At 41.5% G+C, this 26,942-nt stretch overlaps 2 protein-coding genes and 1 long non-coding RNA gene across 3 annotated transcripts; all 3 read left to right on the forward strand.

Moving 5' to 3' along the window:
• The first annotated feature begins 2,533 nt into the window (after positions 1-2,533).
• Positions 2,534-3,106, forward strand: LOC122665513 (protein FAR-RED IMPAIRED RESPONSE 1-like). The gene has a single exon (XM_043861666.1). The coding sequence runs from the start codon at positions 2,534-2,536 to the stop codon at positions 3,104-3,106; it is 573 nt and encodes a 190-aa protein (XP_043717601.1).
• Positions 3,107-3,244: 138 nt separating this feature from the next.
• On the forward strand, positions 3,245-5,230 carry LOC122665514 (protein FAR1-RELATED SEQUENCE 5-like). The gene is made up of 5 exons (XM_043861667.1): positions 3,245-3,746; positions 3,881-4,290; positions 4,396-4,863; positions 4,954-5,049; positions 5,114-5,230. The coding sequence occupies exons 1-5, from the start codon at positions 3,245-3,247 to the stop codon at positions 5,228-5,230; spliced, it is 1,593 nt and encodes a 530-aa protein (XP_043717602.1).
• Positions 5,231-9,121: 3,891 nt separating this feature from the next.
• On the forward strand, positions 9,122-25,038 carry LOC122664007. Its single transcript, XR_006333261.1, has 3 exons — positions 9,122-9,697; positions 12,040-12,044; positions 25,027-25,038. It is a non-coding gene; the product is annotated as an uncharacterized LOC122664007 (long non-coding RNA).
• The last annotated feature ends 1,904 nt before the right edge of the window (positions 25,039-26,942 follow it).

The following is a 26,942-nucleotide window of genomic DNA, read 5'->3' on the forward strand; positions in this document are numbered from 1 at the left end:
ACATTTGTAGACACCTGATTTTTGTCACCCCTCCCTGGCGATGATGACACACGGAGTACCGGCAATCTCTGTCTCTGATACCAAAGAATAAATAAGAAAATAAAATAGAATGCCTAAACCCTGGCCCATGAAGGTTTATTAGATCAGGCCCATTGAGGTTGTGGCTTGGTAGGGGCAAAATAGGAAACCAAAAAAAGAGAAGAAGAAGAAATAAACTTTAAGAGGGGAGGGTAAAAAAGATACCTAAATCTAAAGAGGGAAAGGGTAAAATGGGAAAGAATACTGTTTAAAAAAGATACCTAAACCTAAATTGGGGGGTAAAATTGGAAGCTGAATGAAAAAATCTAAATCTAACCCTAAAGGGGGTAGGGTATAAGAAAAGATTCAAAAAAAAGAGCCATCATTCTCGGATTCAGATCCTCTACTGCCGAGTATGTTACTACCATCGTCCTGCCGGCAGCGGTAAGCTTGACACGTGGAAATGTCCATATCCAACGTCCAAGTTACAAATCCTCTAACAAGTGATAGTTTTCCAGGTTTATGAGCATAGCAAAACCAAACCGATCATAACCCAAACCGACCATAAACCCAAACCAAAAAGAAAATAGAAAACGTAAGGTCTTAAAGTTTCAAAACAAAAAGAAATCCCTTCTTCCCTCTCGAATCCCTCCTTCCCTCTCATCTTCTTCATCTCCTCACAGCCATGGAACCTTGAACAGCTCTTGAACAGCACCGAAGGAACACTGAACAGCGAGAAAGTTTCTGCCATTCATCTTCTTCATCTCCTCACTACGATGGAACCGTGAAGGCTATTGTCTTCTTCCTCTCCTCTGTTTCATCTCCTGTACAACCTCTCTTCTTCTTCCATCCTCTCCTCAATGTAAGTGTTTCAAACCCTAAATGATTTTTGTTGATTAATGTTTGTTGGAGATCAAGACGATGGATAAGGGTTATTGAGATGTAACGAATATCCTTCTGTGAAGTTGTGCATTTGAGAGTTAGAGTAGGGTGGTGTAGGAAATATCAAGAAAGGTTAGATTGAAAGAATTTTATGTAAGTATTTAAAAGGGAAGATACACAAAATTAGACCCGAACCTAACACTTGTGAGAAATCACCCTCTTTTCTTACATAAAACTACAGTCTACAGGTAATAGACTTTTCTACATTTCTTCAGTGTCAGTGGATTTGAAGTCTATCCCAAGACCAGTTTTATGCATTCAAGATTAGCTCAAAGCCAACTAAACCTGATCTTCCACTTGTTCCCATCTAATTCAATAATCCTTGGAAGGAAGAGAGGATTGGGGAAAAAAAAATTTGATTTTGGATTTTGTCCTAGGTTCAATCTTAGCTTGGCTTAGCTTGATTGGCCAAGCCCAAGGGTTCACATAAGCCATTGTCTATACACACGGATATCCCTATTCACACAAGCTGTGTTCCTTAAAAAAAAAAATTGATGGTCAAGTATCTTGTAGGCAACTGCACTAGCCACGGCTGCAATATGGTAACTGAAAGATAGATTTCACCCTCCCCTACTATGGGCTCTCTTTGGTTCGATGTCAATTTCACATTAAAAGGGCGATTTCAAGAAATTAGGGTGTTTGGTATGAGTTTTATACCGCTTATGGGATATAGAATGTAATAGAAGCTGAAATTCCAAAATAGTTGGGGAGCTATTTTGGGATTTTAGTTTGTATTATATTTGATTCTCTCTCTCTCTCTCTCCCCTCTCACTCTCTCAACCTTCCTACCTCATCTTCTCCCTTGCCCACCATGCTCCCTATAAATCAGTACTAGATTTCTTAATCAATAAGAGTTGTTTTGTTACTTGAGCAGATCTTTACTTTCTGTAGAATGAACCCAAAATCAGATGATTATAGAAACAAATAATTAAGAAAATCAAATCACAATGTCTGTCCATGGAGTTCCTCATCTTTAGCTCAAGCTCTGGGGTACAGGTTGCATGATGCATGTTCATGATTTCTTTGTTTTAATTTGGATCAAGAGTAAGTCCCTAGGTGAGGATGCATAAAAACTGGTGTATTAAGGTTTATTTATGGTTTCAATTGGACTATTTAGGAGCCAGTCAGTTGACCCAGAAGATATTGTTAGGCAGCCACTAAAAACTTACATTGGTTATTGGATTGGTTGGTTGGGTGAATATGGTCTCAATTAAGTACATATCCTATTTTTAGTGGGTCCTCTCAAATTGACTGTTGTGGTGCATTAATGAAGATTAACCTCAGCCTGGTCCCAGTGAACTCTTTTCCAATATTTATGTTGAATGGCAATTTGTAGTATTACATATTATTTGAAAAAAAGAAGATTTCCTTAATGTCAACTAGCAGTATGTTAAAGGTCATGATTTACATCTTTTATTGTTCTAATATCTCCCATTTGAGGAAGAGTTATTCTTGTGACTTTACATGGTTTTATATTTATTTACTCTTGTTGCACATGTGTATGATCTGCAGTAGGTTGTTGCCACCATAGGCTTCCTGAATTTGAAAGAGTATTCGAGACATAATATTGGAAATGGACAATCCAATGATTTCACCAGTTGAAGCCAGTGGTCAAGATGAGTGTGTTGATTATAAGCCTTGGACTGGCATGAAGTTCATGTCGAAGATTGAGGCATATGATTCTTACAATCGATATGGAGGAATAGTTGGGTTTAGTGTTAGAAGAGATTATGTACATTGGTTAAATATTGGTGATAAGAGAATCATAAAACAAAGGAGATTTGTATGTTGTAAAAAAGGACATCGGAAAAAGGACAAGAGAGATGTTAACACGACCAAGCCTCGTGCAGAAACCAGAACCGATTGTCCTGTAAGAATGGGAATTTCTATACTGAAGAATGGAGGGTATGAATGTAAGGATTTTTGTGATGATCATAGCCATGAACTTCATACACCAGATTCTACTCATTTTATTCGGTCTCAGCGTAAGATATCAAAGGTAGATGCCTATGAAATACATATGGCTGATGATACTGGCATCAGGCCCATGGCCACTTTTGATTTAATGGGTATGCAAGCAGGGGGAAGAGAAAACTTCGGTTACACCAAGGAAGATCTTAGGAATTATCTTCGAACTAAACGTTAGTGTGATTTAGCTTATAGTGAGGCTGGGAATTTGTTAGTATATTTTGAGAAACAGATAAGGTCGAATCCATCTTTTACATACTCTTTGCAGATGGATAATGAAGAGCAAATAACAAATATATTTTGAGCAGATCCGAGGATGATCATTGATTATTCATTGTTTGGTGATGTTGTTATCTTTGACACTACATTTTGCACAAACAAAATGTATAGACTGTTTGGTGTTTTTGCTGGGTTCAACCATCATAGGGGTGTAACCATATTTCGAGATGCACTTCTATATGATGAGACGGTTGAGTCTTTCAAATGGTTGTTTCAGACATTCTTGGAGGCACATGGGCAAAAGAATCCTATAACCATATTTACTGATCAATATGCTGCAATGGCAAAGGCAATAGCTGAAGTTTTACCTAAGACATGGCATGGATTATGTACCTGGCACATAATGCAAAATGGGATAAAGCATCATGGTAATCTGATGAAGCATGGATCACCTTTTCTTAAGGATTTGAATAAATACATATTTCATTATGAAGATGTAGAGGAGTTTGAGAATGCTTGGAAAAAGTTGCGTGATGATTACCGACTTGAGAATACTTCATGGCTAGATCGGATCTACAAAATTAAAGAGAAATGGGCACGTTGTTATATGAATACACTTTCACATTAGGTGTGAAGAGCACACAACTAAGTGAAAGTATTAACAGTGATTTGAAAGAGTATTTGAGACCCAGTTTAGATCTTATAAGATTTTTTAAGCATTTTGAACAAGTAGTGGAGGATAAACGTACCAATGAACTGAAGGCTGAATTTGATGCAAGAAATACGATTCCTAAGAACATGAATTCCAAGTCACCTGTACTGAGACAAGCAGGAAAAGTTTACACCCCTTATATATTTGAGCGCTTTCTAGAGGAGCATGACTATATGAGTGCTTGTGTCATAAAATCCCGTAAGGGGGATGATGTCTTCTGTGAGTATGTGGTCGGATTGGTTGAAGAGGAAATGAAGCTTATGGAAGGGGAATATGTGGTCTTGTATAATGCATCTGAGCAATTGATAGAATATAGTTGTAGAAAGTTTGAGACATTTGGCATCCTTTGTTGCCATGCTTTGAAAATCTTGGATGTGCTAGATTTTAAGTGTATTCCTAAAAAGTATATTTTAAGGAGATGGACACGGGCAGTAAGAAGCTTTGTGGTGGATGACAGTAATGGTAAACAAGTTGTAGAAGATGTTCAGAGGAGTTGCACATAGCGTTTTAAGTTTCTTTGCCCAAAATATATTCAGCTAGTAAACCAAGCTTCTAATACAGAAGCTGGTTTTGAGATAGCCAAAATGAATGTCGATTTGTTGTCTAAACAGCTTGCAGCACTAGATGTCAATAGTCCCAATAAAGAAACTTCTTCATTTGAATGCTTTGATGTCAACACTGATTTGGTGCTTAAAAAGAAAAAATGTACAAAAGGTAATAGCAGCAAGAGGCATAAGGGTTGGAGTGAGAATATAGGCAAGCAGAAGACCAAGAATGGAAAAAAAGCATACAAAAGCCACAGCTCAGTTGAAATAGAAAATACTCAAGATATAGAAAGATCTCAAGATATGAAAAACACTCAAGATACAGAAAGATCTCAAGATCTGGAGAACCTTCAAACTTTCACATCATCAGGATTCCCATCTCATGATTTGGTTTCATGTGATGTTCGTGATGCATCTCAACCAATGGACACCCCTCAAACTTTCACGTCTCTTTTATTGGTATATAAATCTATAAACTCAACTTAATTAGGAATGTGAAATACTAACATTGTAATACTAATGCCATGTTTTCATTGTTGTGTTGTGCAGGGAGGAGGTTCTTCACAAGGTTCAACACCACCACCTGTACTACATCCATCTCAATATCAAGGAACAGGTGAATATGTGAAAAACCTCATTCGTAATGTAATTTTTATGTTGATTTTTCTGTGTATGGAGGCCCTAACCATTCTTTGTATCATTAATGCAGAATGGAACTTTTGGTGAGGCTGAGACATATGACCTCTTCAGTTACTGCCCATTATCAAGAGAAAAGACGAAAGAACCAGAGATCTTGAAGATTTTAAATTCCTGTTTTGAGTTTTAATTTCAGCATATTTAAGGGCTCTGCCTTGTACACAAATTTAATTTCAGCATATTTATATGATCTAGTTGTTTCCTTGTATGATCAGTCATGTTAATTTTATTGAGGAGTGTTATTACATTATTGAATTAGTAATGCAGTTTTTATAAATTTCTTTGGATATCATAAATGAGTCTTGTTCTTAATCCTTTGGGAAGACTGTTTCATTTTATAAATTTCTTTGGATATCATTTTGTGTTTGAAGTCCTTCCCCTGCTGCTACAGCCCCAATTGAGCCACTCGTCCTAGTACTACTGTTGTTGCAGCCCCATTGGAGTGGGATTTTTATCTGCTGCTGTACTGACACGCTCCATTTTGCTCCATTACCTTCTTAGATGTTGGACACATGTGAAAGTAAGATCCAACGGTTTAAATTTGAAAAATGAAAAATCAATTTCAAATTTGAATTTATATTTTCACTTTTTATTTTTTAAAATTCATGTAACAGCAACCTATATGTAGTACTCTTTCCCATTTTCATTTTTCTGGGCTATCACTAAGAGGACTACTAGGTAGCAGTCCCTACACTTGTGTCCGTATGAATTGAGGTGATGGGTACTTTTTCCTTACTTCAGTTGAATCTCTCTCTCTCTCCCTAATGTGGTCTGAAGTTCTTGGAGATAGGAATCATAAGATTCAAAATCCAGCAAAGAAGCAGGATCAAGTGAAGGGAAATTTCCAGATTTCAGGAGAACTCTAATTGAATCAAATCAACAGATCGAGTCTGAGCAATATCCTGGTTTTTTTTTTTTTTTTGGTAGAAAGCAATATCCTGGTCAAGGGCTTGATTTTAAGGGTTGAATATAATATGAAATCTCAAGTTAATCCAATAGCTAGCTGTCAAGACACAGCAGATTCGTACAACTAGGAAATTTCAAAACAGGGTAATCAATGAGAGATTTTAAGAGACTGAAATCAATAGCTGTTTAGGAGGATGTCAAAGAATTTCAGCTTTGTCAACCTTGGGAGACATGTTTGATTAAGTGACTGTTCTTGTGTCCAGAACCTCTGGTTGAATATGGATGATCTGAACAACACTGATACTGTATTAGTCCAGTATATATTTATTCATCTTTGTGGCTTACAAATCTTCAGCTACTTATGAACAATTGAATAAAAGGATCTTGGAGGATTCGAACCACCATCCCCTTGGAACATGCTCTCTTTCCAAGTGCTCTACCAATTTGAGCTAAAGATCCAACAAGTAAAGTTTGAGATTTACAAGTAACCATGAGACTCTGCCACAAACCATCAAAGATCATACCCAATGGGGCTGTTTGCTTACTTTTTCTTGAAGGAAGAAAAATATTATACTGCTTTTGGGGGAAGAAAATAAAATTTCCTGTAATATATAAATAGCTTTAATCTTTTTGGGGATACTGCAATTTCTAATGGTGATTTGTTCGGTAATTTATTGACTTGTAAATGTGCATGAAATGGAGTGATTTGCCTTTCTCACACATGGAATGAGTTGAGATTAACCATGTTATGATATCAGGTTTCAAATGAAATAGAGTGCTCATAGTTGATGCTTGGTTTCCCCTTCATTTGTTTTCATTTGTTGCTGATGCACAGGGAACATTTCATTTGTTCTAGGGAATCAAACCAGAAAAATTTTAGTGCAGATATGTTGGTTTCTTCTCTGATAGTCTTATATTTTTCACTTGTATTGAGTATAGGTCATGTGACATCAGGGTATATTTGAAGCAAGTGTACTAATTTCTTATCATAGTAATTGTTATAAACTATGGTTATATATATGTGTGTGTGTGTGTGTGTGTGTGTGTGTGCATGTGTGTGTTACAGTCTCCCTGATTTTTTTTTCCCTGTGTTGTATTGTTACTTCTTTAGCATATATTGCTAGCCAAAAGAAGAAAAACCTAAGAGAAATTTGTTTAGTAGCTTGGTTTACTTTTGATCACCAATTATCCTAAGTGACCCCTTATGTTCTTGCAGGTTCACGGCTTCTTTTCGTTTGCTGTTGGTGATGATTTTCTCAAGAATGACATCCGGGTAAAACATGGTTTTTTGGTGGGTTTGGGAGAGGGGGTTATCAAACACTTGTCTGTGAGGTGTGTCTGGGTTTATGGGCTTTGCACAGATTAAGTATTAAAATATAAGAGAAAGGTGGGACTGGATTTTAGAGTTGTGCAATTGTGAACAGCAGTCATGAATAGCAATGTTTTCTATGGTAATAGGCTTCACAATTTAGTGTTAAGAAGAAAATTGGAGTTTGGTTACACAGTGGCAAGGTGAGCAAAAAACACCGGGGGAATTAAGAAATTTTGCAGAAAACATAGAAGCAATATAAAGAACAGTATTTAAACCCATTTGAACACATACTTATGATTTAGAGCTACTCAGATTACAATGAAAAAAGATCCAAACTGAACCAGAGCACATGTGGTACATGATGTAATCCAAAATTTAAAGTCTCAAAAATACCCTGCATGATGGAAAAGTTAAGAGAAATTTAAAATAAGCAGGAATTTGTGAATCTAACAAAAATACCATTGATGGAGCTTTCGTAACCATTTGGAACACAGAACAATAATTCCCTTCACTGCTGACAGTTAAGTTTGAGCTTCTTAGCATATTAGTAAAGAACACATCTACCTCTTCTTTGATTTTTTTTTTTTAATTGCAGCTTGGGGAGTCCAAATTTTAGAGAAAAGAAAAAACTGAAGGCAGGTCTTCCTTCCCCAATTTTGGTGTTTTCTACTTCCTTAGTGTTATTTACCCGTCTTTCTCATTTACTATTTAAGGCTCAGCAACTAACGTCTTCCTCATCAGAGTACTTAAAACCATGACATGCACAGAGAGAAAGAGTGAGAGATGCAAATTGGTTTCTTTACAAAAATAGAAACCATTAACAAACATTAACACATTTAGGGCAAATGGTTCCACCAACGTTTTAGGGCAAATGGTTCCACCAACAAACATTAATCAACAAAAAGCATTTAGGATTTGAAATACTTACATTGAGGAGAGGATGGAAGAAGATGAGAGGGGCAAATGGTTCCACCAACGATCCTCGCTTCAGATTTGTGCGAACAGCAGAGGTTGAAGTTGAGAGTAAGAAGAGAGGTTGCAGAGGAGATGAAACAGAGGAGAGGAAGAAGACAGCAGCCTTCACGGTTCCATCGCAGTGAGGAGATGAAGAAGATGAATGGCAGAAACTTTCTCGCTGTTCAGTGTTCCTTCGGTGCTGTTCAAGCGCTGTTCAAGGTTCCATGGCCGTGAGAACATGAAGAACATGAGAGGGAAAGAGGGATTCGAGAGGGAAGAAGGGATTTCCTTTTTTTTTTGAAACTTTAAGGCCTTACGTTTTCTATTTTCTTTCTGGTTTGGGTTTATGGTCGGTTTGGGTTATGATCGGTTTGGTTTTGCTATGCGCATAAACTTGGAAAACTATCACTTTTTAGAGGATTTGTAACTTGGACGTTGGATATGGACATTTCCACGTGTCAAGCTTACTGCTGCCAGCAGGACGATGGCAGGAACATACTCGGCAATAGAGAATCTGAATCCGTCGGATCCGGATCCTCTACGGCTTGGCTATAGTAGCCATATGTCCTGCTCAGTAACAGGAGCATGACATGTGTAAAGTGCAAAATCCAACGATAGATTTGAAATTTTTTGAAATCCAAGAGTTAAGTGGTTTAATTGTATAAAACCAAACCCATCTAGACCAAAACCGTTTTTACCAAACCGAACCGATCTAAACTAAACAAAACTAAAATGAAACACTATTCATTCAACTTCCCATTTTCAAAATCAAAACCCTAACCCTGTCTGTTCCCTCTCCCGTTTCGAACGAGATCCCCAAAATCGAAACTGCTGACGAAGAAAACGACAACAACATCATCGACAGCGAAGACCTCGAAGCAGCAGTCGAAGACGATCTCAAGCCTCCTCCCTTCAAATTCCATCGCATATGGCCCGAATCTGACGAAATTTGATTCCTCCAAGACCTCCTCGAATGCTCCGCAGATGGATTTGTCTTTCCTCAAGACCTCCCTCTCTTCTACGATCGCTTCCCACAGTCTATGCCTCAACCCTACACCAGATCCCAGCTTTCTGAGAAGCTTCGTCGTCTTCGTAAGAAATTTCGCATTATCTCTACTCGAATTTCAGGTGGGCTTGATCCTTCGCTTCTTGCTCCACACGATCGTGCGCTCTTCGATCTTTCCAATCAGTTATGGCATCCTTCATATGCCTCTTCATCTCCCTTTCAGTCTAATAAGCGGAAGCCCTCTAAGGTTAGTGTTAGGGTGAGTTTCTCTCCTACCCTTCTGCTTGTCTTCCTCCCCTCCTCCTCCACCACCAGTTCAACCTAGCATCAACGACGCTGATATTACTGAGGAAGATACTGAATTGAATTTAGAGAACAATCTCGGCAGTGGACATGAAGAGGAGCCGTATTTGCCAGTCGGTGAAGATGGTGGTGGGCTTGGACGGTTCGCGGCGAAAACCATTATGGATGGCTTTGATAGATCCCTCAAGGAGGTGAGAATGATACTCGTTCGCCAGGAGCTTCTTTATCCGGACCAGACGTCTACGTCTTTGTCTACTCCAGCGGAATCGTCGAAATAGGGGAGGGCAATAGATTTTGAGAAGAGGTGGCGAGAGCAAAGAGTGGCGGAACTAGATGTAATGGCTCGCCGCTTGAGGCTGGTTCTTGAGAATGCTATCAATCAACGATGAGAGCACTCGATCGATGTATAAATCGAATGTATAAACATTATTTTTCTCTCCTATTTATTTATTATCTTCTTTTATATAACCTTCAATCCTTTGGCTTTCATTTTGTTTGGTTTTTTCTTGTGTTTGATCTTCTAGGTGATTTTTGTTTATTCAATCATAAAAGGATTCATTTTTGTGCATTCAATGTCCAATTACAGTATAAGCTTTGCTTGTTTTGCAAGTCGTATTTGAAAACTGTCCAGATCAAATCAAGATCAATTGCAAAACCAGATGTTTAGATCTTGGGCTGAGGTTTTTGACCAAAAGGATTGGAGATGATTAATCAATAAATTTGCCTTATGCCGGATTTGAGATAAATGCCTTCGGAAAGCATCCACAAACTCTATTGGACTCATCAATGGCCACGTCTTTCTAACCCCCAAATAATTCCAAGTTCAGAGGATTAGTCTTTGAAATGGGATCACAATTAACAATTGTTTTTCATCGTCTACAAGAATGACAGAGCATTTATGGGTGCCCCAGAGCATCTCCAGAAAGATGAAACTGATAAAGAGCTATCTTGATTAGGAGCTGTGATTTTACATATGACAAGTTTTCCAGGCTTGATGAGCATGACCTCTATCCCTAGTTTGAGAACTAGCAACCAAGCCTAACAGTCATGCAATCACCATGATGAAACAGTAGCCATGGCTGATGAAGCCACCATAAGGCTTATTGAACTGATCATTGTAGGATTAAAATTTTTTTTTTATCATTAATACTAATAAGAAAATTTTAGGAACTAGAACAGATCATTTCCATTATTAATTGGTATTGGTTCCAAAATTTGAAACCAACAAGTTAATTGGGATAGTTTGGCCATGGACCAATTGTGGAATTGATTTAAGACCCACCCTGATTAACTGGAACCGTTCCAATTAGCACCACTACTTGATCAAATATAAGTTTGGATCAGCCAATCTGAGTAATTGAAGTCATCATTTACATTAAGCTACTCATAAGAGTAAGAAGCTTTTCACTAGTTAGAACACAAGGAAAGTAGACTCGGTTAATTTTCTTAACCACCTGGTACTTCCTTTTTAGTTTATCATCGAAAAGGGAGTGGTTATATATGCACAATATACAGCCAAAAGGTTACATTTTTACATACAGAAGTGTGACCTGGGTGCAACATCATAATCCATTTCAAAATATAAGATTGAACTACTGATATCCACTCAGTTTAGTACTATCCTAGTGCCGAATATTCTGAAGTGCCTACTTCCCCATATGTCTCTTTTATCAAGGTAATAAAATTATATGCAGCACTGCACCCATGGAGGATTTCTAAGAGCCATCTCGACTTCCTTCCCATTGTCTCTCTCAGTTATTCCAAGCAATCTAGTTATTTCGCTTCCTCTTCAGTACGCCAAAAGAGGGGAAGCCATCAAAAAATGTCTCCTATCATGGATCAAGACAGAATTATAAGGTAATGCAGTCAGGGAAGTAGTTTATTAACCAACATAATCCAAAGCTGAAACTGAAATTTGAATGAATTTTTGCAAAATAAAATGAAATTTACAACAAAGCTGTGAGGACAAGCTTAGAGATCCCCTGACAAGTCTCCACTGACAATAATGAATAACCAAAGACCGGACTCGGTTCATAATTTATGTTCTCCCATCACCAAATAATGGGTATGTATCTAATCCGCAAAAACTCATATCACAAGCTGGGATCTAGCGTAGGGTTGAGGCATGGACTGTGAGAAGCGATTGTAGAAGAGAGGGAGGTCTCGAGGAAAGACAAATCCATCTGCGGAGCATTCGAGGAGGTCTTGGAGGAATCGAATTTCGTCGGATTTGGGCCATATGCGATGGAATTTGAAGGGAGGAGGCTTGAGATCGTCTTCGGCTGCTGCTTCGAGGTCTTTGCCGTCGATGATGTTGTTGTCATTTTCTTCGTCAGCGGTTTCGATTTTGGGGATCTGGTTCAGAGCGGGAGAGGGAACAGACAAGGTTAAGGTTTTGATTTTGAAAATGGGAAGATGAATGAATAGTGTTTCGTTTTAGTTTTGTTTAGTTTAGATCGGGTCGGTTTGGTAAAACGGTTTTGGTCTAGATGGATTTGGTTTTATACAATTAAACCACTTAACTCTTGGATTTCAAAAAGATTTAAAATCTGCCGTTGGATTTTGCACTTTACACATGTCATGCTCCTGGTACTGGGCAGGACAGATGCCTGCTATAGCCAAGCCGTAGAGGATCCGGATCCGTCATTCTCTAGGAGAGGAGAGAGACAAACAGCAGGGCAAAAAAAAAAGAATTTGAAAAGAAAAAGGTCTCGTCATTAGAAAGAACGGAGAGAAAGGAGGGGAAAACGAGGGAGAAAAGAAGAAAGAAAGAGAGTGACAGCAGAGAGACAATGGAGTAGCAGAGAGTGAAAAAAAAGAGAAAAGAGCGTAGCAGAGGCAGAGAGAGCAAAAAAGAGAAGAATGAGAGAAATAGAGCAGCAGAGGGAGAGTGAAAAACAGAAGAAAGAAAGTGAAGAAGAGATCGAGAGAGACAGATAGTGTTAGAGAAGGAGTGAAAAAGAATTTGAGACAAGGAGAGCCGGAGGCTTCTCTGAGCCAGGATGAAGGAACCGTTGCAGTTGATCGTGAACTCCTCATCTTCTATTCTTCTTATTTTATTTTTCCATTTCTTCACTTCATTTAGCTTCTGCTGTTTTTTTCTTTGAGTGGTCTGTAATAATCCCTCTCCCCCATCTATGATTCCCTAATTGTAATAATTTCCTCCACCATCACAAGCTGCTGTCGGCTGCACTAGGGAGCTCCAAGAAGACCACAGGTAAAGCTTAACTTCCCTATTTGATTTTCTCATTTTTATATTAGAGATGAAATGGTTCTATAGTGCTTTGATTCTCTGTTTCATTAGTATAATCTGTGAATGTCTCTCTTCTAGGAATACTCTAGATGCAAATAGCATGTCTTCTTTTATCAATATTATGTTTCAGTCTTTGTGCATGGTTTTGGGATTGAAATTGTGTCACCAACTTGATCGGTTTCCATATTTTACATTCCAGATTTTTGGATTTGTGGCCTTCATAGCCTTTATTGGTGGAACTCCTTTATATGTGCTCTGCTGTTCTTTTTGTCGATTGGGTTTCCTTCTCTATTGAATTGATAAGTCATGTTTGATCCAGAAATTCTTGTGATTTTATTTGCCATCCTATCCGGTATGTTTAATGTCAGAATTAGAGATGCATTGGTGACCTATCTGTTGTGTATGTCTTGATAAGCATGTGGTCTCTGTGATCTCCTTTCTCGAGGTTCTGAAAAATGCATAATCCCGATCCTTTGAGCTTGTTGTTATAGATAAATGAACATGGTTTCTACCCCTCCCTCCTTGCATTTTTATACCTTTGTCATGCCTCGTCCCTGTTTCAGGAATAAGATTGCCATTATGAGATTTATTTATTTTTTATCATGTCCTGGTTCTATTTTTTTAAGTTTAAGCCTGCATCTGTTTGCATAATAAAGTTTCTCTGGTTTGTCACCTAACGGGCCTTGTAGATTCCAATATGGGCCCCTATTGAATTGAGGCCGATTGGCCTTTTCTTGCCATTTTTGGGATTTGGTCAAATCCGATTTAGGCTTTTGGGCCTGCTTCCAGGTTAATCCGGCCCGTTGGAAGTGGGCATGGACCTTTGGATAATGGGCCATAAGATCTATTTTGGGCCTAGATTCAGGCTGGGCCCCCAATATTGATAAATCATTTAATTAGGAATTGGGCTTGGGCTTGAAATTATGAGACTTGGATTTGATCTAGTTGGGATTTTGGGGCATGGGCCATAATTCCAATTTAGGCCCATTTTGATTGGAAACCAATTGACCTTGGCTTCGGTTTGGGCATTGACCCATTAACCTGATTTAGATCGAGTGGAGAGTTTGGGCATGAGTGCATTTAGTTCACCATTTAGGATTAAGTAAGTATCTCCCTCAAATTCAAATCAATTTCAGAGCGAGGTTATGGGATTCCAAATGAATTTCTAAAGTCGATTTTGGGTAGGATAAGAACGTGTGCGAAGGAGTGAGAATGCCCATCTAGCGGCCCGAGTTGAAACGTTACACGTTGGGATCCCGTGGGACGTAGATGTACGCTGTTTGGAACGGAAATTGGGCTGGCCCGTCATCTAGCCCATGGATATTTAGAATATCTTATCTTCAGTTGATGCATGCTTAGAAATTTGTTTCATGTTCCATATTTCATGTTTTAGTGTAAATCTCTCCATCCCATGCTTAATTAGATTAATCTTTTTAGTACTTCATGCCCTGTCTAGAATAAATTAAGAATTTGGTTTAGGTTGCAACTTTATGTATATAGATGCCTAGTCTTAGGCAAGGTTCGAGATCTCGCCGAGTTTCTTGGTTTTTCAAAATCTCGAGTCGAGATCACATACGCATTCTAAAAGTGCATTTTCTCGGTGAGATCTCCGAGATCTCGGTTTGACATAGGAAAATGCCCATCTAGGTCCTTTACATGAGTGCCAGATCTCGAGATCTTGCTGGAAATTCTTGGTATACAGACACCTATCTATGTTAGGAATCTATGCCAGGAACCAAGACAGACAAGACAGACACTTATTTATGCCAGGAACCAAGACAGACAAGTAAATGCTTTTGTATTTGTATTTCAAATGCTTTTGTATTTTTATTTCATTTACTTAAGATATTATTCATAAATAAGAAAATACCCCCCATTTGAATCCAATAAAAATAATTAAAAAATCAAATTCCAAAAGGAAAAAAAGTCAACCTCCCAGTTCAAGAACAAAAACTGGATTTTCGGTGGTAGGTGCAATTTTCAACTTTCTAATGTTGGGGTTTTTCTCAAATCTAAAAATTTCATAAATCTTATTATGGTAAAACATTGCTAAAAACCAAAAGTGTGGTAAAATATTCATTTGTTTTGATGTCCAAAAAATTATTTCCATTCAGAGCAATTTTGACAGCATTCGCGCACACCGAATTAAGTTTGACCGGTACATAACTCTTTCAATATAAATCAGATTTTAGCAATCTTGGACTTGTTGGAAAGCTATTCGGTGTGCACGAATGCTGTCAAAATTCAGTTGCGTTAAAAAGTTTGAAAATTGCACCTGCCATCGAAAATCTAGTTTTTGTTCTTGAACTGGGGGGTTGATTTTTTTTCCTTTTGGAATTTGATTTTTTAACTATTTTTATTGGATTCAAATAGGGGGTATTTGCTTATTTATGAATAATATCTTAAGTAAATGCAATATCATTTACTTAAATGATATTAGGCATAAATAAGTGTGTTTGTCCTGTGTCTCTCCTGGTTTCTAGCATAAGTAAGTGTCTGTCTTTCTTTCCTACTAACTGAAACTCCTATTTGGACTTAGTTTTTGCAAAATCTGATAGTGTCATTGTGTTTAAATGGCCTAAAATAGGCTGAATACCAAGTTTCAAACCCAAACTAGGTCTAAAACCCACCGAGATGAGGCATCGAGTCGAGAAAAAAAAAAAGCAACAACTCGACGAGATCTCGCTGAGATCTCGACTTGACTCGATTTTTCAAGGGTCCGAGTTGGCACCGAGACCCGAGTTTTCAAACCTTGGTCTTAGGTGCCTAGTTTTAGGATGACCTAGATTTAGAATAACTAGCTTTAGGGATTGCAAGCAAGACTCATTCAAGCAAATGGTCAAAAGAAGGATGATCGGCTCTGAGTCGGGCGGACTGGGTGTCTAACACCTTCCCAGTCCGTAACCTGACACTTACCCAATGATCTGGGTAGACCCTGCCTTATCCATTGAGTCAGTTAGTCTCTCCCCATTCGCGGGAGAAATCTATGGGTCCTAGACCCTTTCTAGGTGGTGGCTTCCTATTGACCCGTTTACCCTCTTAAGGGGAATTAGGGTCCTTGGTTTAGGATTCACCGGCGAGATCCGGTTCGCATCGATCGAGAACCAACCCCCTTGTCAGGGGAATTTTGGAATTTTGGAATCCTTGGTTCTTACAACGTTCACAGGCGCGGCCTCACAGGTATGTCACGCCCCCATCCCTGAACCACGGGGAATGCAACCAGAGCATACCAATACGCTCTCTAACCACCAGATTCACTGATGCAATACCCAAGACTAACTCATTCACAACGACAAATAATAGGTAAAAGGAAAGGATTAATATTAATAACATCAGAGTTAGCAAAAGCTAGGTGATAGCATATAAAATATTGTCTATTCAAATTTACCCCTTCATATCAATGGGTTCTAATCAGGATCTATGTATTATCACTGTATAATAAATACACTTATCAAGAAAGGAATAAAAGAATACACTTTTAATAAAAAAATGAATAATCAAGTGCATCAAAAGATGGCCACCAACCAAGAATCACTGTTCCCTCGGGGAACACATCTCACAGTAGCACTCCGATCCATGATCCTCATACTCCGGAGTCCACCACTCTTTATGACCTTCTTCAGGAGTCTTGAACTCCGCGCCGTCCTGCTCGAATGTACCTGCATCAATTAAAAATATGTTTTCTCGAGGAGTGAGCTCCAACTGAGCCCAATGAGTGGCTAAGCCACACAAACATACACAATAATAATAATGAATGGGGTTGACTGCAAACCATACATGATGGACGGATACCAAGGTGTCCCGTACCACCAAGGTAGACCGTACATCACATACAATTTGAAATCATGCTATATGAATGAATGATGATGTATAGTTTTATTGTTATCCACCTAACACACAACTAAGTCAGGTATAGTACTATAGCAACACCTTAGGTAGCATCCCGACATCGGTACCATAAACGGATGGTGTCTGGCGATGACAAACCCGAGTCGTCTGCGAAGCCTCTTGTCCGGTCTCCACCAAGAGATATATGCAAACCCCCAAGTCAAATCCCGCCTGGCGTTCGGCCCAAAATACGGTTGGCGCCGAACTTCCCGGGTGGGTATACCCGAATAACGGTCGGAACCCACGGATTTGACCGACACCTAACCCCCTGTCGGTAAGGGTCATAGTACTGGGTAAACATTTATCCTAGCCAATCCACCTAACACACAACTAAGTCAGGTATAGTACTATAGCAACACCTTAGGTAGCATCCCCGACATCGGTACCATAAACGGATGGTATACCGACGATGACAAATCCGAGTCGCGCTGGAAGCCTGCCGTACCGATCTCCACCAAGAGATATACGCAAACAATCAAGTCAAATCTCGTCCTGGCGTTTGGCCCAAAATACGGTTGGCGCCCGAACTTCCCGGGTGGGTATACCCGAATAACGGTCGGAACCCACGGATTTGACCGACACCTAACCCCCTGTCGGTAAGGGTCATAGTACTGGGTAAACATTTATCCTAGCCAACATTCACCTATTGTATGAGTGAGGTACGCATGTGCATAGGCCAGAGGCCGAGTCCATAGATACCGAAATACGGTCGGCCGGCTATCCTCTTGTCCCTCTTGCCCATACACGTATACAAGTCCGAGATGTGAATACCGAAGGTAGTCGGTCGGTCACCATCCCGTTTCCACCTAATGCAATGGACAACTCTAATGCAATTTCAAGTACGGTAATCTCAAGCCCAGCACCCACCGGCACTTGGATCCCACTTCCGAAGCCCTAGATATACATGCCATGAGTGAGTCCATATTATGGAATCTCCAGGTCCAGCACCAACCGGCACCCGAGTCCCATAACTAAATCCAATACCATTCGCACCATAGTGCAATAAAATAAATAATATCGCAAGACAAGAATGTAAAGTCCTATCAACATCTAAACATTTATATCGTCCTATATCTTACCAATAATTATATATTATAGCACACATGCATGAATGACATTCGCAAGACACGACACATAAACATTCCATAAATTAAGACGTTTGCTTAACTCACTCACCTTGATTCTCAGTCAATCATTAGTACGGAGCTCTTCAAATCGGCGTTCGATGCCAAGTACACTGTCCCACATACTAATACGCCCCCGAGCTGGGTCAGTCAACCTAAAGAGAGTGTACAATGTGGGGAGAGATTAGTGCCTTAGGGCTAGAAGAGTTGGGCCCCATAAGTTATCAAACAAGGCTAAAATAGGGGACCGGCACACACAGCAAGGCTATATCATGTGCCTGTCCATGTGTCTGTCCCTCTCGGACTTTTCCACGGGCAGATCTAGGTTCTCAGGGAGGGACTGGCACTTGCATATGCCTGTCCATGTGCCTATCCCTCTCGGACCTCCCACCGGTAGATCTTTCTCAGGGACTGGCACTTGCATGTGCCTGTCCATGTGCCTGTCCCTCTCGGACTTCCCACCGGCAGATCTAGTTTCTCAGGGACTGGCACTTGCATGTGCCTGTCCATGTGCCAGTCTTACTGTTCATGCCATTCTGAGAATGGTTTTGCAGCCCCAAAGTCTTGGGCTAAAATGGGGTATTCTTAGGGGTTTTTAGGGGTCTCTTTGGCCATGAGAACAACCCCAACCAAGGTGCCATAGCACACACCCAACATGGGTTTGTAAACCCCATGATCGATTAGCTTTTCCTCCATTAAATACATATGGAAAGGAAACTCATGGGTTTGGGTATTGGGGTTTTGAAAGGGTCTTTAATCAATGTTATTTAACAACCCACAAACCACACCTCTATGGTCTTCCATGAGGGTTGGTGAAACCTATAAATGGAGGTGAATCCCCAACTTAGGGTTCATAAATAGAGAAAGGGTGAAAGGGGTTTCAAGGTAGGATTAGGTGTCTTTATAACTAAGCTTCAAAGATTAGCCATTAATGGCCTTTCCATTAGGGTAGATGAAGCACTCATGGCTCATAAGTCCAAACCCTAGGTCTATAAATTAGGAGGTGAGAGAGAGAGAGAAAGAGAATGCTCACCAATGTAGGAGAGCAAGCTTGGGTTCCACCTCTCTTCCTTCTTCTTTTTCTTCTTTCGTTCCTTCTTCCTTTTTCTTCTTCTTTTTCTTCTTCTTCTTTCTTTCCTTCTCTCCTTTCCTCTCCACGATTTAGGTTTTCTATTGTGAGGTGAATAGTGGATTGACCCCTATTTACCTCACTTTAGTCTTAAGTCATGTTTGGTTGTCTTAGGTCTTTAGGTCAATTTTAAGTTATTGGGCCCATTATACTACTAGGCCCATAATATGATTAGAATGAACATCAGGTCCTAAGCCCATTCTAGTATTTATACTCATGAGTTATTAGGATATTAACTTACTCCCAATCATCTGTAAGTGGGAACGGGTACCTGGCGAGCGGGCGGATCCTCGAAATAAGGAAATGCTAGGAATGCACCCTCGAAGACAAACTTTCCCCTATCTCGTCGATGTACCTATCCTCGATGACTTCCCCAGAGTCACGGTCAACAATCTTGTGGGATGGCTTGAGTATCATGGTTCACAGTTCACGAGCGTACTCCGCTCCCGGTTCTACATAAAAGGTTCAAACCAGACCGGTGGTCAGACCGAGTTTTAAACTGGGTTTTGGGCACGGATTTAACGTATGACACCCAAACACGGACCCTCTAGGGGCGCGGACCTCGGGTACATAGCGGACCTGAACATTAGACCCTGGTATAGGGCCAAGCTGCTACCGCGGCCATCGACAAGACGTGCACCATCTCAAGGACTCTAGGCCACCGCCTACGAGTCACGTCACCCTGACGGACTCAAACATCAAAGATCTTATCACCACACGTAAGCATCTATCTATCAAGGATTCTAACAGCACTGGGACACTCCCTCTCCTAGGGAGACGACCAACCAAGGAACAGCCCTGCTACCCGGGGTCTCTATCAACTACGGAGACTATTCTCCACCGACCGGACTCTCCACACCGCCACACTACTATAAATACGAAGGTACTCTACCCCATCAAGCCATCTTGAATTCTATTATTCATCTGTTTGCTTAGATAGATCTAACTTAGGCATCGGAGACCTCTAGGCCGGAACCACACCGGTTCTCCTTTGTAACTCTGGTCCTTTTGCAGGTTACAGCACTCGAAGGGACCATAGGATGATGTCTTGACGCAACAGTTGGGCTTGCACTTGAAATCATATGGACTTCTTAGGCCTTGCTACTAGACTTATTTTTGGGTATATGGATTCTAACTTATTGATCAGTGACTTTAGGCGACTAAGGTGTGGCATTGTTGAAACCACCCCATTGGTCTTGATCGAAAAGGTTCTCTGTGCCGACCGCTGAGGATACACTAGCACACTCTGAAAATCATTTTTTGAATTTAATTGCATCGACATGTCTCTATTATCATTATTAAAACATTAATAATAATTTGCTGGTTTCTAGTAGTTAAAGGTGAAATTGGATCCGTGGAAGGCACCACATAGAATAATAATCTCTTGGGGAGATTTCTTTAGTCTTTCTCTCTCATTAGTTCCGGGAGCTTGGGGAGATCTCTCTCTCATTGGTTCCTGGGCTTGGGGAGGTTTCTTTATCATTCTTTTTCCATTTTTTGTTCTTTCTTTTTCTCAAGATCTTAAAAAGGGTTTCTAGTTCTACCAAAAAACAAAGGGTTCTCAGTAATTTCATGATGGAAAAAGAATGCTACCTACGCGCATAGTTCCTGTGTCTAAACACATCAGTACGTTAAATTACTTCTCAACACCAATAAATAAAAATTCCATCCAAACAAATGCCCCTACACATGCTCTCATTGACCCTGTGTTGGTGCAGGCGCTACTCGACCAAGTAGCGATCTCTTGTCCTTTCATAATTAATACCAAAAGAATGTTCTCCTCATGCATGGCAGTAGCTAGTAATCGGACAGTTTGTGTCGGTTTCGGCTTAGCCTTATCGGTCTTCCCCTCCTCCCCACCCAATCCCCTTTTGGATCCTGTACCATGATCGGCCCATAGGCTAGGTGGTCCATTTGTAATCGGACTAAATGGGCCTTAGACGGGTCATGCCTGAAAAATGGCTCTAAAATCTAAAGTAGGGCTGTAGGAGAAAGATTGTTCATTGTTGGGGTTTGGCCCTACTCAATATTCATAAATTGCTCAATCGAGCCATACCCAAGCTGCATCTATCATTTAAGATATCATACAAAAGATTAGCTAAATTAGATTGCCATCACAAATGACAATTTAGAGTTTACTAAGATCGATTTGACACTAAGGTGTCGGCTTAACTCAGATTTTGAGAGGATTTCTACACTTTTTGTATGGGAAAAGTTTTCCTTCACCGTATGAGTCAATCGCATCGAACAAATTTTTTATTTTTATAGAATTGAATTGATCAAATAATTGATCTTACTCCGATAATGGACTTCCGCTACGATATGATGGCGCACCTTGGAATCTCAAAGGATATTTTGGGGAAAAACCAAAAAACTAAGGGGTATTTTTTAACCCAAAAGTTGAAGGGGATTATTCTAAGTCAGACGCCTACGATTGGGATAGCAGAACATTCCTACAACCGGGCAATAACAAAATTTTTGTCCAGTGGGTGTTGGGGTGGCACTCAAAGAACTGAGTTCACTTGCCTTTGGGTTCACAAATACACTCTTTGGTTTTAATATTGAGCTGATGTTCTCTATGCCGCAGCGCAACCTGCGCCCAGACACATGGGCCTACCATTCAGGCGGGTAGGGTGGTCAATTTGCCCACCCGTATGTGTCTGGGCGCAGCCTACGCCGCCGGCCCAGAGAACATTTGGCCTTTAATATTTTTCAAAATATCTTTCGAGATTCCATTTCTTTGACTATGAGTTTGGTTAGCAAGAAAGTTCCTACAACCTAGGTAACAACAAAATTTCGTCTGGGGGAGGAGGTTTGAACAATTGCAAGTTTTTGGCTGAAAAGTGTAAGAATCTACCTTCAGCATCCGGTTTGAACTTAGAATATCCAACTGTTTTCCCTCCCTTTCTTATAAGCTTCAAATATAATATGCCTCACAATTCTTACTAGCCCTAGAAAACACTAGAGATACCATCAACCTGTCCTGGTATTATTTTAACATAATACTCTATAATCCTTTCTAGTGTGATCTATTACTCTATAATCCTTCATATAGGTTTATTTCTTTTTAACCTAATATCATGCTCATTAATATTATTAATTATGTCTTCATCATGTTACCATGCTATTAATGAAACCATCCCCATCAGCTATTTCTATGAAAATGAAATGGCAAATATCTGAGAGTACTTTCTAGCTAATTAATCCTAGCCCCTAAGATTGTGACAATGATTAGGGCAAATCACCCTCTTTAAATACATTATTAAGGGGAAGCTCTAACTACTAGTAGAAGGGTCGTGTTGCATCAGAAATCTTCTCGGAGCAAATTCTTCCTGCAAGACAAGGATTAGCAGAGAGTACCGGGCCAGGCTGGTGATCTCACTCCGATGCTTAAGTTAGATCCTTAAGCAATAGTCAGAATCCATTAGAATTCAGATGATTTGGACGTGTGTTACCTCCCCTATTTAAGGTGACGGTAAGTGGCGATTGCGCCTGGAGTGGCCAGAGAAAATCTCGGTGTGGAGTGAGACCATGACTGATTGTAATGCGGGATCGTTGATGATCCATTCTATCCCACACGCCGGATGTGGCGTAACGTGGGCAGCGGTTTATTCCCTCCATGCCGGTAGTGGCGTTATATGGGCGGCGGTTTTGGGACCGTGTCGGTTCCCGATGATGGTGTTGTTTCGAACCTGTTATTTGATCCACGACCTGTTACCTGATCCATGACCCGCTCTTATGGAACACGGATTTATTCCTCATCAGGAGCCCCCCCACTCCCCTGGATGCGTGTGTCCCAGGGGAGGTCAGGTTAATGCTGTTCTGTGACCATTTCTTCGGCACGTGAGATTTGACAGTTGGGTGGCTGAGTGTGATTTTTCGCTTCCGCCGTTACCAGCCACGTGGTCGAAAAATCTCAAAAGGTGCTTCAACTCTTGGTGTCGTTCAACGTTCCTCTACTGTACGGACGCGTGTCCGTAGGCATTATGACCTCTAGGCAAAACCTATAGTTGATCGATCCTTGCTACCCTACATCTTCTAATATGACGTCATCATGTGGCATGAACATTAATTTCTCTAGGGGACCCAAAAGCCAGCTAACCTCGTCCGCCCCATGGGTTGCGTCCCTTGGCCCTTGGGTTTGGAAACGTTCCCTCTTCTTCGAGTACATGGATTGAAATCTCACTCTTTGCAGCAATCCCTCACTGATCCCTTTCATTTCTGTGCTTTTCTCGGTTCTTGCCTTCCACCCCTGCACTTTACTCTAGTGCCGTTGTATCCGTGGATTCTTGAACGAAGCTCTAGGTTCTACTCCAACCGGACTGCGCTCTTTCGTTCTCGTTCTCTTCTGATTTCTATTAGTAAGTTTAGTTTTTTTTTTTTTTTTTGTCTTCATCTTCTTCTCAATCGAAATCCCACAGGGATTCCGGTGATGTTGCCTAAATGAGTGGGGGTTCTGACCCTGAGGTGAGTTCTGAAGAGACCCAAGAGGAACGATCTGCACTCTTTGGGTCAAAGAGATTCTCTGCCCGGGTTCGTTGTTTGACCCAAGTCCCTGCTGCTCAGTCCAGCGGCAAGAGGGCTATGCCCGAAACTTCTGCAAAGCGCATTGCCGATGCGGTAGTGTCTCCAGTGTGGAGGAAGAAGATGGCGCCTTGGGTAGGTCTGCCTGTGTGGCTGCTTTTGAGAGTACCTTTACGGAGGATTCATTACCTGCCCTTTGCGTCCGGTATGGATTTCCTTCTTCGGTAGAGACTTGGGTTCCTACCAGAGCTGAGAGGGCGAATACCCCCCGGCCAAACATTGTGTGCCTGTATGAAGTGTCCTTTCAGTGTGGCCTGCACTTTCCTATTCACCAGTTTGTTCGAGAAGTGTTGGATCAATTTGAAATTCCCCCTAGCCGTTTGGTAGCCAACACTTGGAAGCATCTCTTTGGCTTCTACCTATTCTTTGCCCAACTGGGTCGCCAGGCTTTATGGGCACTTTTCCTGTATTTTTACCATCTGAAGCAGACTGTTGACGAGTGGTTTTATGTGGCTCGGCATAGTCCCCTGGGGTTGTACAGACCCAAATCCTTTATCTCACACATGCCTGAGTCTGTAAAGAAGTGGAAGGACCGCTTCTTCTTTGCACGTATTGAGGGCAACCCCTTTAGGGCGGGTTGGGGACCTATTCAACTGTGCTCTGGGAACCAAGTCCCTATGCTGATCTCATACGATCAGTAGTCTCTCGAGATGGCGGCCACGGGCACGACTTTCAATGTGTGCTGTCTAACGGACGAGGGTCTGCTGATTAAGTACAGATTGAGCTCAGCGCAGGGTGAGTTATTTTCTTTATTGACTCCCCTTTTATGACCACGAGCTATATCTGACCCTGTGCCTGTCTTTTCTAGTGGACTATGAGCCAGATACCCACGACCTTCGCGAATAGGCCGCATCGGCCAGGAAACGAGCTCTGGAGAAGCAATCTTAGCGCTCTACTCGTTCCTCTCTCCCCAGTGTCTCCATAAAGGATTCTTCTTCCTCCAGTGGCAATCAGAGGAGCCAAGAGGATTCTTCCAAGGGCAAAGAGAGGGTGTCTAGTGGGGTCTTGCCTCCCAGGATTCCTGAGAAGAGGTCGCATGATGCAACGACGAGTGCTGACTCTACCCCTAAAAGAGTTGCGCAGGGTGTCGCGTCCCTGGGGGAGACCATCCAGACTCCGAAGGCCCCCAAGCTAGCCCCCTAGGATATGCTGAAGGGGAAATCTGGGAAAGGCGTCACCGGCGTTCCCCCTCCTCCTAAGGGGAAGAAGCATCTTCAGCCTCAATGGGAGGTCTACGAGGGCGAGTCCTCCCTTCATTCCCCTCGCGTGGCAGGCGAGCTGATGGACTACGATCCTCCTGAGGACGTCGAAGACTTTCGGTCTCGTTCGGACGAGGAACTTCTGAACTCGTTCATCCTAGATTTTGCTAGGGTATATCTTGAGCCAAGCTGCCCTTATTGTAGCTCTTTTGGAGTCTTCTTTGATGTGTTCTTTACTTTTCAGGCTACTCGAGGGGCGAGCGAGCTACGACGGTGAGTAGCGGCCTTGTTTTCTTCCTACGAGGAGGAGAAGAAAATGAGGGAGCTCGCGGAGGAGCAAGCGAAGTCTGTCGTGGCCACAATCTCTAGGATGACAGAGGTAGCCAAGGGTCACGAGGACGCGAACAAGTGCTTTACTGAGCGTATTGTGAAGCTGGAGACAGAATTGAAGAAAGCTAAGAATGACGCTGCCATAGCGACAAGGAAGACTGATTCTGTCACGGCAAACTTTGTTGTCTTCCAGAAGAAGCAGCCTCAAGTTATCGACGAGGCGGTCAAGGCGGCATTGGAGGCCTTCAAGTCTTCAGATGAATTGAGGGAACATATGAAGGAGGTGAGCCATAAGGGCTATACGACTGGGGTTGATGATACTGTGAAATACGTCCTCGAGATGACTCCAGGATATAACTTCTCTGGCTTTGGTTACTATGTCCCACCCGTCCCCGCAACCCCGGATGTGCCTGAGGGGGCAGAAGATCCTGTGGATAAGGTGGACCTCCCAGCCCTAGCGTCTTCTCCTAGCGCTATTGTGTCTCCCATGGAAGGGCCTGTTCAGCCTACTTCTCCTCCTGCGAGCGTGACCTCAGCCTCTGCAGACCTCTTGCTGGATCTCTCCCCAGCTAGTCCTTCTTCGGACGCAGCCCTTGTTTCTGATCCTGCCGCCCAGAGTTGATTGTTTTGATGTTGCTTCATTCTCCCTTCTTCTTTCTCTTCCTTTTTTTTTTTTGATATGTAAAGACCTGCCTTGTTAAGAATGGAAAATTTTTCTCATGTATCAGTCCACGCCCTTTCTTTTGACTAGCATTCCTTATCTGCGAGCTAGATTACTCTTCAGGTTGTGCCGCTTTGACTTTCTTTTGACGTTTCCCTTTTTCAAGACGCCAGTGTCATTATGACGTCGTGTCTTTTCCAAATATTTTCAACGGATTTTCCAACGAGCCTTTATTGCCTCTTCCTTTGGATTGACCTTTTGACTTTCCCTGTCATTTATGGGAACTAATCCTGGAACTGCTTTTTCGATAATGATGCTTTTTGAGTTTCTCGAAGAAACCCTAAACCACTTAGGGTTGGACACGTGCCCTTGTAAATATAGGAACTGAATCGTCGCCCCTTTATTTACACCGCTCGTCTTCTTGGAGTGGCGTGCGGCTGGTGGGATCTAGCCACGTGGCCCCTGACGTGATTTATCACTTACGTGGTTCTGGATTTCGAACCGTCATCCTTCTGTATTTGTATCCTTTCCAAAGTTCACGAGAAGTGTGAGCCAGTAGGATTAGCCCACGTGGTCTAAAGCTTTATTCATTCCTTGAGTTGTTTGAGCCATCGAACCGTCGTCCCCCCCCTCCTTTAAATAGGGGTGGCATATCCTAACTCTTGTATCATTCACAGGATCCTGGCTCCCTCTGCAGGTTTACTATCCTTCATTCTCTCTTGTTGTTGTGCATGGGTCCACCGCTTCTTTAGATGCAGAGGCTTCAAATTTCAAAGACTTAGTCTGAGGCTATTTTCGGCTTCAATCTTCCATCGACAATGAGCTTCAATGCTTCAATCCTCGATCGACATGACCTATCCTTCGGGTGATTGGCCGTGGAGTATCCCCTTTGTGTTTCCCTTCATACCAATCTCTTTTGGGTGGCAAGGTAACTACGAAGGGGTAGAAAATCTGGAGGAGACCGGCGTCGCTGCTTTCCACTGCTAATGTGCTTGGAAGGTTGGGATGTGGAGCTATCAAAGCTGCTGAAGGACCCTAAGCCTCGTCACTTTCATGTCTCTCCAACTCTTCTTCCTGGCCGAGGAGGTGGAGGGGATGACTAAGCTTCTTGGGGCCCAGAGCATTTATATGGTGAATCCCATTTATCATGGTGGTCTTCTCCAGTTTTTGGGTCACTCAAGGGCCGCAAC

This window comes from Telopea speciosissima, chromosome 6 (genome assembly GCF_018873765.1).
Source record: "Telopea speciosissima isolate NSW1024214 ecotype Mountain lineage chromosome 6, Tspe_v1, whole genome shotgun sequence".
Classification (NCBI taxonomy): domain Eukaryota; kingdom Viridiplantae; phylum Streptophyta; class Magnoliopsida; order Proteales; family Proteaceae; genus Telopea; species Telopea speciosissima.

Bases quoted from the DNA above. Each gene is read 5' to 3' on its own strand.
- LOC122665513 (XM_043861666.1), top strand. From the start codon at position 2,534: ATGGACAATCCAATGATTTCACCAGTTGAAGCCAGTGGTCAAGATGAG.
- LOC122665514 (XM_043861667.1), top strand. From the start codon at position 3,245: ATGATCATTGATTATTCATTGTTTGGTGATGTTGTTATCTTTGACACT. The intron at 3,747-3,880 runs GTTGTTATATGA...TTGAACAAGTAG, and splicing joins AATTAAAGAGAAATGGGCAC to TGGAGGATAAACGTACCAAT. The intron at 4,291-4,395 runs GTAAGAAGCTTT...AAATATATTCAG, and splicing joins TAAGGAGATGGACACGGGCA to CTAGTAAACCAAGCTTCTAA.